Source organism: Leptodactylus fuscus, chromosome 2, assembly GCF_031893055.1.
Source record: "Leptodactylus fuscus isolate aLepFus1 chromosome 2, aLepFus1.hap2, whole genome shotgun sequence".
In the NCBI taxonomy this organism is placed as follows: domain Eukaryota; kingdom Metazoa; phylum Chordata; class Amphibia; order Anura; family Leptodactylidae; genus Leptodactylus; species Leptodactylus fuscus.
Window position 1 is genome coordinate 223,100,887 of NC_134266.1, and position 14,393 is coordinate 223,115,279.

General features: G+C 42.6%; 1 protein-coding gene across 1 annotated transcript in view; it reads left to right on the top strand.

Annotated features, from left to right (window-relative positions):
• The window catches only part of B4GALNT1 (beta-1,4-N-acetyl-galactosaminyltransferase 1), an 87,515-nt gene extending 73,640 nt beyond the window's left edge, over positions 1-13,875 (top strand). The window contains exons 8-11 of the mRNA XM_075265665.1: positions 5,366-5,556; positions 9,525-9,665; positions 10,582-10,819; positions 13,007-13,875. Coding sequence (XP_075121766.1) covers positions 5,366-5,556; positions 9,525-9,665; positions 10,582-10,819; positions 13,007-13,218 — 782 coding nt within the window. The 3' untranslated portion in view covers positions 13,219-13,875. The remainder of the gene's footprint in view (positions 1-5,365; positions 5,557-9,524; positions 9,666-10,581; positions 10,820-13,006) is intronic.
• The last annotated feature ends 518 nt before the right edge of the window (positions 13,876-14,393 follow it).

Below are 14,393 nucleotides of genomic sequence, written 5' to 3' on the forward strand. Positions count from 1 at the left end.
TGAGGAAACACACTGGGTATCCAGTCAGGATGCAGAGGATCTTTGGAAGGGCCCCCTGAAACCAGGAAATAACATTTCTATTCTTAGTTTGCAAATTGTCGATTTGTTTGTTTATAGTTATGCTTACAGTGACCAAAACAGAACACCATATGTGAAAACTTAAACTTACCTGATATGAAATGAAGACTGCATAGTCGAGAGCTGTTGTTAGGTGTCCAACCTTCTCTTTTTACAGCGATTTCCCAGGCTTTTCGTCGATCTGGATTCCATGGAAACTTGTAAAATTTGATGGAGGACATTAAATTCGTTCCACTTCTCATGGAACAACCAAAAGCACAACAAGCAGACGGCATAATGCTTGCAAGTCAAGCTTACACGTCCGTCTAACATCAGGACCGGAAGTTCTCTTGCCGCCCTTCCATTGCGCATGCGTCAACCGGAAGTTCGCGGGGGGACTCATGTATAGTGCTGGGTATAGCTATTACATACCAACGATGCTACTTAAGGCCCAAGTCTTGGAGAAGGTATAAGATGGTGGCAGGGTCTATGCCTGAAGTGAAAAGGACTAATTACAGTGTAGCCTGGTGACAACACCAAGTTGTGGGCGGGAACTACGGTGACTCTAGTGGGACACATAAAAAAGGTATGGTAGTTTGTAATTTGCACAATGGCCACTAGATGGAGCTATGACAGGTAATATGAGATACCTGCTGGAGGCATAACAATGAGCCTGGCTAAATTTTTGTAAGATATGATATCATGATATACATATTGAGGAGGGTGAGTGCCATGTCCAGTCACATGGTCCTCGGTCACCGACAATCTATGGACAGAACCGATGTCTGCAAGTATTAGATGCTGATAGAATGGAGGAGGTACAATCATTGGTTATCACCCAAACTAATGGGGAAGTATGAGAAATGGCTGACCCCGATCTAGAACGAACTACTAGTAACATATAGAATGAAAAACAGGCATTAAGTACTAATATAATAATATAAATACCCGTATTTTTCGGACTATAAGACGCACTTTTTTTCCTCCCAATATGGGAGGAAAATGTGTGTGCGTCTTATAGTCCGAATGCAGTGTGCGCAGCGTCTGTCTCCCGTCTGTGCAAACAAAAAGGAGAGCAGCACGGTGCCTGCCTGCTCTGCCCCTCCTTCCCTGTCTGTGTCGCGTGTTTGCAGGAGCGAGATATGAGAGGCAGGGAAGTAGGGGCGGGCCAGACAGGTGAAGGAAGCGTGGTTTCAAGCTTGCCGAGAAAACCATGCCTCTTTCTCCCGTCTGGCCCGCCCCTCTTTCACTCCCTCTCAGATCTGGCTCCTGCAAACATGCGACACAGACAGGGAAGGAGGGGCGGGCCAAACGGGAGAGGAGGCGTGGTTTTCTTGGCAAGCTTGAAACCACGCCTCCTTCACCCGTCTGGCCCGCCCCTACTTCCCTGCCTGTGTGGCTTCATTGCAGGAGCAAGATCTGAGAGGCAGTGACGGAGGGACGAGCCAGACAGGTGAAAGAGGCGTGCTTTCAAGTTTGCTTAGAAAACCACACCTCCTTCACCCGTCTGGCCCGCCCCTTTTTCTCTTCTTACATAGCTTCACTGCAGGGTGTCTCTTTCCATCCATGGATGAGATTAGATAGATAGATAGATAGATAGATAGACAGACAGACAGACAGACAGACAGACAGATAGATTAGATAGATAGATATGTTCAAATCACCCCCATATTCCTAGAATACATATAAAACAAAAACATTACTATGAAACACATACACATTTGGTATCCCTGTGTCCGAAAGCCCCTGGTTCTATTTACATTGGTGAAATATTATATTATTAGGTTATTAAATATTTCACCAATTTTTTTTCCTTAAAAAATTTTTTTTTCCCTATTTTCCTCCTCTAAAACCTTAGTGCGTCTTATGGTCCGAAAAATACGGTATATACATGCGTAAATGTATAACAATAATGTATATTCTAAAAATAATCTCTCTCTCTCTCTCTCTCTCTCTCTCTCTCTCTCTCTCTCTCTCTATATATATATAAATAAAATATACACACACGTAGACGTGTATACATATGCAAACATTTATATATCGGGCTATGTTCACTTGCCATTTTCTTATGCATGTTCAGTGTGTAGGTTAGGATTATACACATACACTGGAATTGTTCATAGGGTATAATGACTACAATAGTAGGGATCACTCAAATAAACATATTGCACAGGATACATATTTATACAGTGTATGACAGCATTACAATACAATCTATACAAAGAACGCAATATAAACTAGTGGCATTGTGTAAGCCCAGTCTGGTATACAGATTCACACATTTGGGCTCATACATTCAGCAACGTTGGGGAAAGAGTGAGATATGAACAGTGATCATTGAAATTGGGGCTTTGTACGGGGAGAATATAGCAGTCATGTCCAATGATTAGAACTGCTTAGTGTCACACAATGCCAGTCCCTTCATAGTCAGGTGGTCTAATGTATATATTATCAGTGTTATTGGTACAAAACCAGCTTCTATGTTAGAACCAAACCAAAGAGATAGGAAACCTACAAAGCCTCTCTAGTTTTTTGAACTGTAGCCCATCTTGCTGGATGTGGTTAGAGCTTCCTGTTCATCTTATGAAGAATTCTCTTATCTTGTTGTTGTCTAGATCTGTCAACTCTCCTTATATGTCCAAGTACCTACAGCTTCATCATATAGCTCTTGGTTGTGATGTTTCTCAATAGTTCCTCCTAGGTATTTATGAATACTGGTGTTAGCAGTCGGAGGGGTGTTCCTGTGCACTCTGATACTGGTCAGTCATTGCTGACAGGGCCAGACTGTATAGGGACAGCAGGAGCTAGTGCAATAAGTAATATGTTAACATGATTAACAATTTATTCATATATTTTTAGGAGGTACTGCACAATGCAAAGTTCTAAGATGCTCCAAAATTGTTATAAGTTCATAGGGGAGTATATGTATTTACTGAAACAGACATGTAAGGAGGGTATACAGCTCCTCTATCTTTGCTGAACTGCTGAGGACCATACTACAGTACACATAAGGTACATAGTTAAAAAAAAACAAAAAAAAAACTTGTTTTGAGGAAAAAAAAATTTCAATAAAAAATAGATACAAACTAGGATTAAAGAAAGGAATCAGCAACCAGGTAGTATAGGGTTGGGGAAGATGGCAAAATACAGCAAAAACATATTTAAATAGTGACAATTCAGTACTACTATCACGGGATGAGCAGCTAGCCAACAGAATCAATCGGTGGCACAGTAGTAGTCCCAAGCAGTCCACACTTTATCCGTAGTTCCATGTATAGCAGCGGTAAGGTGTTCCATAGAGTGCATATACTTAATCCGGGAGTACAGATCCAAGCGAGGCACCCTTCTCCTAAGCAATGCACTTTGTAGTTGTTAAAATGTGGAGAAGTATTCTGGCAGGCACCTTCCTCAGGGTCTTGGGAGGATGTTGAAGAGAAGTGCCTCTACCCCTTCTCAGTTTGCAAAAGCCATTAATGTCTAAACCCCTGGCAACAAAAGTGAGCACACCCCTAAGTGAAAATGGACAAATTGTGCCCCAATTTTCAACAGGTTTCCATTTTGAACAAGCTTCGCCACGGTTGACCAAAGAAACTGAGTGCCTGTGATCAGTCATATCCAGAGGTCATGGGTGTAACTACTGGGGTAGCAGCAGTAGTTGCTGCCACAGGGCCTGGGACATTAGGGGCCCGGCGACAGCCGCTACCACTGCATTATTGTTTTTTTTTTTTAATAGGCCGTTAAGGGCTGGAGTTACTCGATAAGTGACACCGCGAGTCCCACAAACATTATTATTATACTCGTGTGGGGTGGGAGGTTGTCTTTTCAGACCAATTCAAGACCATGTCAAAAGTTCGCCACAGGGCCCCGCCATTCCTAGTTACGCCACTGCCAGAGGTTGTCTTTGCAAAATAGACTTCTGAGTGCTGCTAAGGTTAAAGGTGTCAGCTTGTCAGTTCTCAGATCATACCCCACACTTCATCAAATTGGTCTGTATAGCTGTCATCCCTAAAGATCTTGTGCATCATCTTCTAAAGATGATGCACAAGAAAGCCCGCAAATAGTTTGCTGAAGACAAGCAGACTAAGGACATGAATTACTGAACCATGTCTTGTGGCCTGATGAGACTAAGATAAACTTATTTAGTTTAGATGGTGTCAATCGTGTCTGGCGGCAACAAGGTGAGGAGTACAAAGACAAGTGTGTTTTACCCACAGCCAAGCATTGTGGTTGGAGTTTCAGGGTTGGGGTCTACTTGAATGCTGCCAGCTGTGGGAAGCTACAGTTCATTGAGGGAACCATGAATGCCAACGTGTACTGTGACATATTGAAGCAGAGCATGATCCTCTTCCATTCGGAAACTGGGCTGTAAAGGAGTATTATAATCAACCCAACACGACTTCAAGACCACCACAGCCTTGCTAAAAAAAACAACTGAGCAGCCAAGCCTGTCTCTAGATCTAAACCCTATGTACCATCTATGGGGCATCCTCAAACGGAACATGGAGGAGCAAAAGATCTCTGACACCCACCAGCTCCATAAGTGGAAGAGGATTTCAGTGGCAACTTGTGACGTTCTAGTGATCTCCATGCCTAAGAGGGTTAAGACAGTGCTGGAAAATAATGGTGGCCACACAAAATATTGACACTTGGGGCACAATTTGTCCATTTTCACTTAGGGGTGTACTCTCTTTTGTTGCCAGGGGTTTAGACGATAATTGCTGTATTGAGGGATTTTGATGGTAGAACAAATTTACACTGTTATACAAGCTGTACACTGACTACTTTACATTGCCTCAAAGTGTCAGATCTTCAGTGATGTCCCATGAAGATGTATAATGAAATCATTCCAAAAATGTAAAGGGTGTATTCACTTCAGTGAGCTACTGTATGTGTTGATAAGCCTTTGCATTGTTAGTATAGCTCTTTATATGGCCCTGTATTTGCTAATCCACTTGTGATAATGAAACAGATAGTAAGTCATAAAATCCTATAAAAGTCTGAGTGGATAACACATGCTTAATGTCGACAGTGCTGGTGATGCTACAAATATATAATCTACCTGCCAAAGTGAAGCCATAAATGGCTTACAGCTGCCGAAATGATTCCCTATCGATGGCTACTGCTACTTTCCAGGTTAGCCATTAACAGTGACGAGTGTTATCTACTTATTCCACTAGGATATTAACACACACCAGTCTATTGAGAAATTGTGTGAACGTGGGGCTTGGTCACATCTGGAGAATGATACCAGGCATATAATAAGTACTATGCACACAATTGACTGAATACATTTGATTTGTTTTCACAGCAAGGTATAATATCAGCGCCCTGGTCACCATCGCAACCAAAACGTTCCTCCGCTATGACAAGCTGCAGGATTTAATTAACAGTATCAGGAAATTCTATCCGACGATAACCATAATCATTGCAGATGATAGCGAGAAGCCGCAGAAGGTGGAGGGGCCCTTCATTGAACAGTACATCATGCCCTTTGGGAAGGTACAGTGTTAATGTATTACAGATGGCGACAATACAAATATATGTATATATGTGTGATATATAGTGCAGACCCAGAGTCAAGACAGTGACACAAAATGTGCAGCAAACTGGTTTATTTAGATTAAAAACTTAACTTCAGGCACAAAATAAAAAACACAGCCTTAGGGCTCGTTCACACAGGCACAGAGGGGCTGATTATGGAGCGGAATCCACATCATAATCCGCCCCCTCCCAATGGAGGTCTATGTAGACCGCTAGCGTTCTTCTTTCCGCTAGCGGCATGTTGCTGCTAGTGGAAAAAAGAAACAAGCTGCCCTTTCTTCAGGCGGATTCCAATGCTGAATCAGCCGTGGTGTCCGCTTCGCGACCTCACCCTCCGGACTAGGCCGATTCTTCTGAGCCTAATCCGGAGTGGAAAGTCGCAACGGGAAGCCGTGCACTGCATCGCGACAGCATATGCACACACGGATTTGCATGTGAACTATGTCTTAGGGTTAGTTCACACGTAGTTTTTTGGTCCGGATTTTGACACAGGAAGCCACACCAGAATCCGGACTGTCGCGGCTTCCAACAGTCACGGCTTTCCGTTCTGAATTAGGCACAAATGAATGGGCCTATTCCGGAGAGATTGTCTTGACACGGATGCCGTAGAATCCGCATAAAGATAGGGCAGGTTGCTTCTTTTTTCCGCAAGCGGTATTTTACCACTCACGGAAAAAGGAAATAACCGTCTCCCATTGAATTCAATGGGAGGCGTTTTTTTGACTCGGATTCCGCGTCAAAATCCGGACCAAAAAAACTACTTGTGAACTAGCCCTTAACTTCAAGCAAAGACAAAAAAAAACCTCCTCGTATGAGCAACTAACTAAACAGAACGGATAACCTAACTTGTTTGTGCGGCTGGAAGTAAACCACACATATAAACAGGAGCGATATTGTCTCACTGGACTTGGGGTTACAGGACAGAACCGTCCACCTCATGGAACTGCACTGCAAAGCGGGAGCTGCAGCCTTTCCTGGCTAATGACATGGTATGATGACATAGCCAAATTAGTCCAAAATAGATGCATCTAATGTACTATGAAAAATTCAATTAGGATTTGCTACAATGGACACCTCTTCCCTCTCTGCTACCAGGAATTCATTCAGACATTAGAGGAAGACTTTTTTTTTTGTTTTTTCCCTCTAAGAAGCATGTAATATGATTGGAATTCAGACAATTTGTCCACAATGCCCCATCTTCTTTTCATGTAAAATGTAAGCTCTGTTAACACTGAAGTTAAAGTGGCAGTTTTGATGGCTAGAGTAGCACAGCATGCAGCACTATTATTGGCATGGCGGTAGGATCCATCAGGCAAAACTGGAATCTGTTGTGTGGCAGGTCCAGCATGGTGTTGTGGCTTTTATTAACCATGGATGACACAGGCAGATGTGAATATAGTGATAGATAGCTGTATCTTACTGCTCCAAAATAAAAAGTCAGGCTCTTTTCACAGTTGTATTCTTTTTCTATCAGATTTCCATCACATTTTAGGGCTAGATCACACAGGGCGCGGTATGGCGTATTTTGGTCCTGCTTCTGACGCGGGAAGCCATGTCACAATAGGGCCAAAATGCGCCTGCCACGACTGTCGTGACTTCCGACAGTCGCGGCTTCCCGCTCCGGAGTAGGCCCAAATGAATGGGCCTAAGCCGGAGGGTGCTGCCGCGAGGCGGATGCCGGGGCTGAATCAACTGCGGAATCTGCCTGAAGAAAGGGCAGCTCGCTTCTTTTTTCCATGAGCGGGAACATACCTCTCACGGAAAAAAGTAAGCTAGTGGTCTACATAGACCTCTATTGTGAAGGGGCGGATTCTTACGTGGATTCAGTACCAAAATCATCACCCCCCTCTTGCCCTGTGTGAACAATCTTTAAGGCTAAGTTCACGTGGAGGGGGGGGGGGGGGGTCAGATTTTGGCACAGAGATTGCCAAATGAATGGGCCGACTCCAGAGGCAGCTGCCGCCCCTCTCTGTGCCTATGTGAACGGGCCCTTAGTCTTCATACACATTACCATGTGCAGCGTACTGGATAGTAAAAACAGAAAACATTGCACATAGATTGGTACCGAGCTGCAAGCAGGCTAAGTATAGGACCATATTTTGCAGAACACAGGCAGATATTGGACATAACCTATATTTGATGGTATGTTAAAACAGACTGTAAAAAAAATGGTCATGTGAATAGCCTTATGTATTGAATTTAATGCAGCCATGTGACGCCCTTTAACATCAGCTGTATCAATAGGGCATTACTGGTTTATCTCTAAAAATGGATTAGAGATTCTCTACCGCCATCTAGAGTATCATTTTATAATTGCAGGACTTGTCTGACATGTTACAATTCCTTTTTCTCTGTCCCTGTAAAGTAGTAAGTATTCATTTATCGTTTGGCTATTTCATTATGGATGTTAATGTGTAGGAATATGAATTGGTAAATATACTTTTCATGTCAACATGAGAGCTACATTTGCGGAATATTCTTATTGATCACCAATGGTAAAACACGAACTGCTATTTTTGCTAAGGAGTTTTTTTTTTACTTTAAAGAAATATTCCCATCAAAGACATTTAAGCAAATCTGAAGGATATGCCATATATCTGATAAGCAGCATCATAGTGGTTCAGTGGTTAGTAGTATTGCCTTGCAGCACTGAGGTTCTGGATTTAAATCCAAACAAGAGCAACTTCTGCATGGAGTTGTATGAGGTTTCCTTGGGTTTTCGCTGACACTCCCGAAAATATATTTCTATGCTCATTTTCAACTGAGTCCCAATGGATGGAGTTAACACTGCAGCACAGAGTGACTCTCTCACATTCAGCTCCTCTACTGTACTGTAAGGGTAAGTTCACACGGAGGAAAGTGGAGCGCAATCTGGCACGTATACGTGTCGGCAGATGACGCGCTCAAAAAGCTCCCATTCATTTCAATGGGAGTTCGGATCGTATACGCTGCGTTATTTTGCAAAATTAGGGTGCATTCAGACTACGTAACGCCGGGCGTGTATGAGAGCCGTACACGCCGGCATTACGGCAGACTGCCGAACACTTCCCATTCACTTCAATGGGAGCGCTCGTAAACGCCGCTGTTACGAGCGCTCCCATTGAAGTGAATGGGAAGTGTTCGGCAGTCTGCCGTAATGCCGGCGTGTACGGCTCTCATACACGCCCGGCGTTACGTAGTCTGAATGCACCCTTACGGCCGCAAAATAACGCGGCGTATACGATCCAAACTCCTATTGAAATGAATGGGAGCATTTTGAGCGCATCATCTGCCAGCACGTGTATACGTGCCAGATTGCGCTCCACTTTCCTCCGTGTGAACTTACCCTTAGACTTCATCTCCTGGCTTGTGTCCTGTGCTTTGCTGCTGGTCCCGAACACCATTGCTGCCCCAGCAGACCACATCCCATGCTCAAGACACAACTGCTCACACCAAGTAGTCTAGGGTTCCTCTTACTGAATTACTGGGGTAGGATAGGAGAGAACTTAAGCTGTTAGAATGACCAGAATAACAGTGGCCAAAAAGATTCCTTTGCCCATATAACCAGGGTCGGCTAACAGTACCTACAGAAGTTCTATCAGAACTTGCTAAGCTCAAATCAGCCTCCTTCAAAGGTCACATGATCTTCCAGAAAATACTGCCATCATCTGGTCCATGTCTCTTGAGACCAAATCTGTTTGGCCTTGCACAGCTTTTGATATAAAAATAATGATTCAAATAAAAGAAAACTATATATCCTGCTTCACAGATCTGCCTTCTAGCAATGAAAACAAAACACTAATCTCAATATTGAAGACCTGACGCCCATGGCCAAAAACCCACCCACCGATCATTACCGGCACTATGTAGTCTTAACTCATGAATCCGCTTTCTTTTTCTATCATTTTATATAAAGTTATATCATTATTAATATTTACCTTTTCCAGGGCTGGTTTGCTGGTAGAAATCTGGCCATCTCCCAAGTGTCCACAAAATATGTTTTATGGGTCGATGATGATTTCATCTTTTGTCCTCAAACCAAGATTGAAAAACTAGTGGATGTCTTAGAAAAGACAAGCCTGGATCTGGTGAGTACACTTATTAGATACTCCTCTGTGAGATAGAATGAACTCTCCATGTATAAAGCTTACGGGGTGCAGTATATATGTAGGTTGACTACTCAGAGAAGGCCAATAATGGAGTGGGTGAAACAAGAGGCACAGCAGCAAACTGTTCTTAAAGGGATTGTCCATGAATTACAGCAAATTCAAGAATGGCCACTGTGGGTATAAAAGAATCATACTCGCCCATCCTAGAGCTCTGTTGTACACTTCTCCATCTGAGGCTCCCATGACCTCACAGGGCTCAGCACTCGCTGGAGAGGAATTAGTGACATCATTCACTTACATCACCGGTGTCCACTGGTCTCAGCGGTCATGTGAGCTTTGCAACTTCTGGCCTGGGCACTCCTGACATAAGGCTGCTCAATAGAGCATCGGGGATAGGCGAGTCTGGCTTTCTTTTCTTAAATTACATAATAGAAACATGGCATAAATTATAATTGGTATCTGGTCCCTAGCTGATGTACATTACAGATATGACAGATGCCACATTCATTGAGCAGCATAGGTCTTGTAATATATTGTATGCCTGTCTTAGTAAATCTGTGCTTTTAATGTAACGTAGCTTTAGTGACATCTAGTGGTAGCTTGGGGTACAACATGTCAGAGATGAATGCTCAGTAACTCACTTTACACTTCACAAAAAAAACTTTTACATTTCATAAATAACTTTTAGGATAAAGAGTGACTAGAAATGTGCAGTGGGTCAGTTTTCAACAATGTGTTGTCTTGTAGTTGACATTATTACCTCGTTACAATTTCCATTGTAGTTAAAATGAAAATTCTTTTGTTCATTGATATGAAATCTGTATCATATGATAAGTGTTGTGACAAACTACTACTGAATCTCCTAATATTAATCATGTATGTACCTGTATTTTAGGTTGGAGGTGCTGTAAGAGAAGTTACAGGATATTACACAACATACCGGCAAACAATTAATGTTGTCCCTGGAGATAAGGAAGGGGACTGTCTTAAGACACTCCAGGGTTATCATCATGTCATCGAGGGCTTCCCTCACTGTGTGGTGGCAGATGGTGTAGTCAACTTCTTCCTGGCACGGACTGACAAGATTTCAAAAGTTGGTTTTGACCCTCGGTTGTCTAGAATTGGTCATTTAGGTAAGTTTTAGGCTCTACATATTAAAATAGCAATAAAATTATGAATTTCCAAGCCAAGTACGGTCTGTTATGCTGGACCTTACAGCCTGGTCTCAGCACACTCAGTCTGTGAGTGGTTTGGCAATTTTTATATGATCCTGTATATAGACCAGTTTTGCTCAGATTAAAAACCCATGCAAATGCCGAAAAGCCGTCCCCTGTCCAGTTTCCCCCGGGGTTTAGGATGGAAACCCCTGGGTAAACAGCGGCAGTAGTGTGTATGCCTCCTTACTTTGTCCTCTACTGTGCTCGTACTGTGAGTTGTACACATGGTTGACACAGATTTTCTGGGCGGAATAAATATTTGTAAAAATTTCTCCATATAATATATTATAATAGCCTAATATAATGATCTGTGGTCAAATGTTAAAGAGACATTCTATCTTAGTCCTGTGCTATGTATCAGTATAATATAGTCCTTCAAAAACAAAACAGGCAAACATGATACTGTCCGGTAAAATATCTTTACAAATAAAACCCCCTCAAAAATGTAAAATTCATTTTGGGCCGAGGCCACATGTTGTAGAGACGCAGCTTTTTATGTTACAGATTTTGCTGTGGTTTTTTTGGGACAAAGCCAGAAGTGGCCTGAAAAGGAAAACATAAAGGAAGCTCTTAGATGTTTACCTTCTGTTAAATCCACTCAACTTTGACTCAAAAGCATACTGAAAAATCTGCAACAAAAAAACTGAACGTGGGACCTTTCAGAACTTTATCTTTTAGACAAAGATCAGTTGATATGGTAAACTTGCCAAATATTCCTTCCTCTACAAGATAGGTTCTCTAAAATGAGTATTGCACCACACAAGTGGCAACAATATATATAATGCATATACAAAGGCAACAAATAATAAGTGCATATACACAGTCAGTAAATTAGAAGAGTAGAAATCTAAGGCCCGATTCACATCTGCGTTCAGTATTCCATTCTGGGAGTCGGAGTCCGCTTGGGGATAAATAAGGGATAAATACAGATAGGGGATAAATACTAGATTTATCATGATGTGGGGGTTGGAGTGCTGGGGAAGGGTTGGGGTGCTGGGGGAGGGGGGCTCTTTGATGTCTGTCTGGCCCTTCCTTGGGCTTGAGGACTGTTTTTTTTTTCCCACCCACCTTGTAATTCTTTCACTTGGGAGTTAATTGGAGCATTACAGTCTGTAGTGCTCCTATTAATCCCCAAGTGCAAGAATTGCAAGTGGGTGGGAAAAAACAGTCCTCAGGCCCAAGGAAGGGCCAGACATCCAAAAGCCCCCCTCCCCCAGCACCCCCCCATCCCCAGCACTCCAACCCTTCCCCAGCACTCCAACACAATAGTGGTGTCTGCCAGCTTTAACTGAGGTGCCATTTTACCGTCAATCGCAGGCACCCGGAGCAAGATTCGGGGCCTGCATGCATTTTTATGGCAGCCGGGAGCCTTGTGAGGCTCCAGCCTGTCATTCTATACTTTCTATTGTAGGCTACTCTATGTAGCCTGCAATAGAAATGCCAGATTTTTGCGATGCATAGTATTAGTGATCAGTCCCCTAAGCCCTCGCAACAACCTCTTGTTACTCATGTGGCCCTCGGGGTACCCTGAGTTTGACATGCCTGGTCTAAGGGGTCCGGGTGCTTTCATTGCTTACTGCTTTTTAATGCGTTCGGTATTCCGTTCGATGGATCCCCAAGCAGACTCCCTGAATGAAACAGCGAAAGAAAATGTGAACCAGGACCAACACCAATAATACATTGACATATGACAAAATATGCTTAGTGCAGTGTAAAATTCTGATCATACTCATTTAACGATGACTCTTTTTCCCAAACCCAGAGTAACACTTGTAGTCGATTACATTAGTACCTCAACTGCACCAGAAATTACAAACTTCAGCAGGGCAACGGCTATCAAGACTGGTATGGAAAACACCAGTGTTGATAAATCAGCCCATTAATTTTTTATTTTTAATACCTTTTGTATCAACATATTTATTGCTTAGCAGTTTTTTTTGTACAATTTTTCACCCATGGTGTTTTTTATTTTTACGATATTTATCAAGTGTTTTCTTTCTCTTTTTTTTTTTTATAATTATTGACTCATTTAAACCACTAAGTTCTGGAGTTGAATGTGTTGTCTCCATTGTTATTTTACTATTGCTTTTGGCTTCTTCTTAGAATTCTTCATCGATGGACTTGGCACCCTTCATGTGGGCTCCTGTGATGACGTTGTCGTTGACCATGCCTCTAAAATACACTTGCCATGGTCCAAGACAAAAACTGATCAAGAATATTCCAAATTCCGTTATCCTAAGTCCTCTAGCAAAATCAACACTCAACAGATTCTTTTTTACTTTAAGAACCGCTTCAAATGCATGACTGGGAACTGAACAGTCTGAAGACAGTTTAGGAAGGGACGTGGGGCCGGTTATTTTATTTTATCATGACGGAACTTGCTGGTCCTATGAGGCGGCTAATGCTGCATTCAGAATCAGCGATATTTCTGTAGAATATTTCTACCATCGCATCCACAAACGGTAATGGAAAAGAATACCTGTAGAGACATACAGTCAAGATTTAATACAGAAGAAGGAATTGTTACACAGCGTGTTTATTGCTCGTAACATATGGCTTACAGATTCTGCAACCAAGCGTTCTGTGAGGTTGATCGTGGGTGGTCATGTGACTTCCAGTTAGTGAAAATGCTGCTAAACTTTTTATTCAAGGGTAAAATGATTGAACGTTATTGTGCAGGGACCATTTTGACACCGCACTAATGTATATACAGTACAGCAGTACTCCATTGATACAACTTTCTCATATGGAGGTACATGGCAAGATCTTAATTTCATCTAGAGAATGATGTTCCATGCTATTGTGTGCATTGTGGTGATATGTAATTGCAATGACAAATGACCAATGGGATGTTTTGCTTTGAGATTTTAAGATTTTGCATTCTTTATAGTTGTTTTATATGTGTTAAAAGGGAACGGCAAGAAATATTATGTAAGAAGCGTTTGGTGTACATAAGACGTTTTGCTAGCTTAAAGGGGTTGTCCAGGATTTTGACAATTCACAGAGAAGGACGGGGGGGGGGGGGGGGGAGGGGGTTTGAATCATACTCTCCTGTCCCCAGTGCTCTGGTGACTTCCAGCATTTGCCATGAAATTGACTCTGCAAGTCCTATGCCGCACGTGACTGCTGGAGAAAGTGAGTGGCCTCAGCAGCCACAGGAATGGTACCAGTGCCATATGTGAGTCGCCGCCTCTGTGAGTTGTCAAGTTCCTGGACATCCTCTTTATTTGTGACTTTATTCACTTTTGACATTTTATAGTTCAAACAACAATCCGCATCAATGTCAATATAACCTAATATAGCATGTAGGTTACATAGTTATCAGGTCTGAATAGTAGGGAAGGCACCGGGGGGATTGTCTAAAGGACTCCTGTACTTGGGGGCGTCCATACAGCTGCCTCTAGTGCTTCTTAGACACTGACAACTTAAGGTGTGTGTGAGAAGATTTCAAGGACATCTCAACAAGCGCAAAAGGTAAACTTTGAGGTGA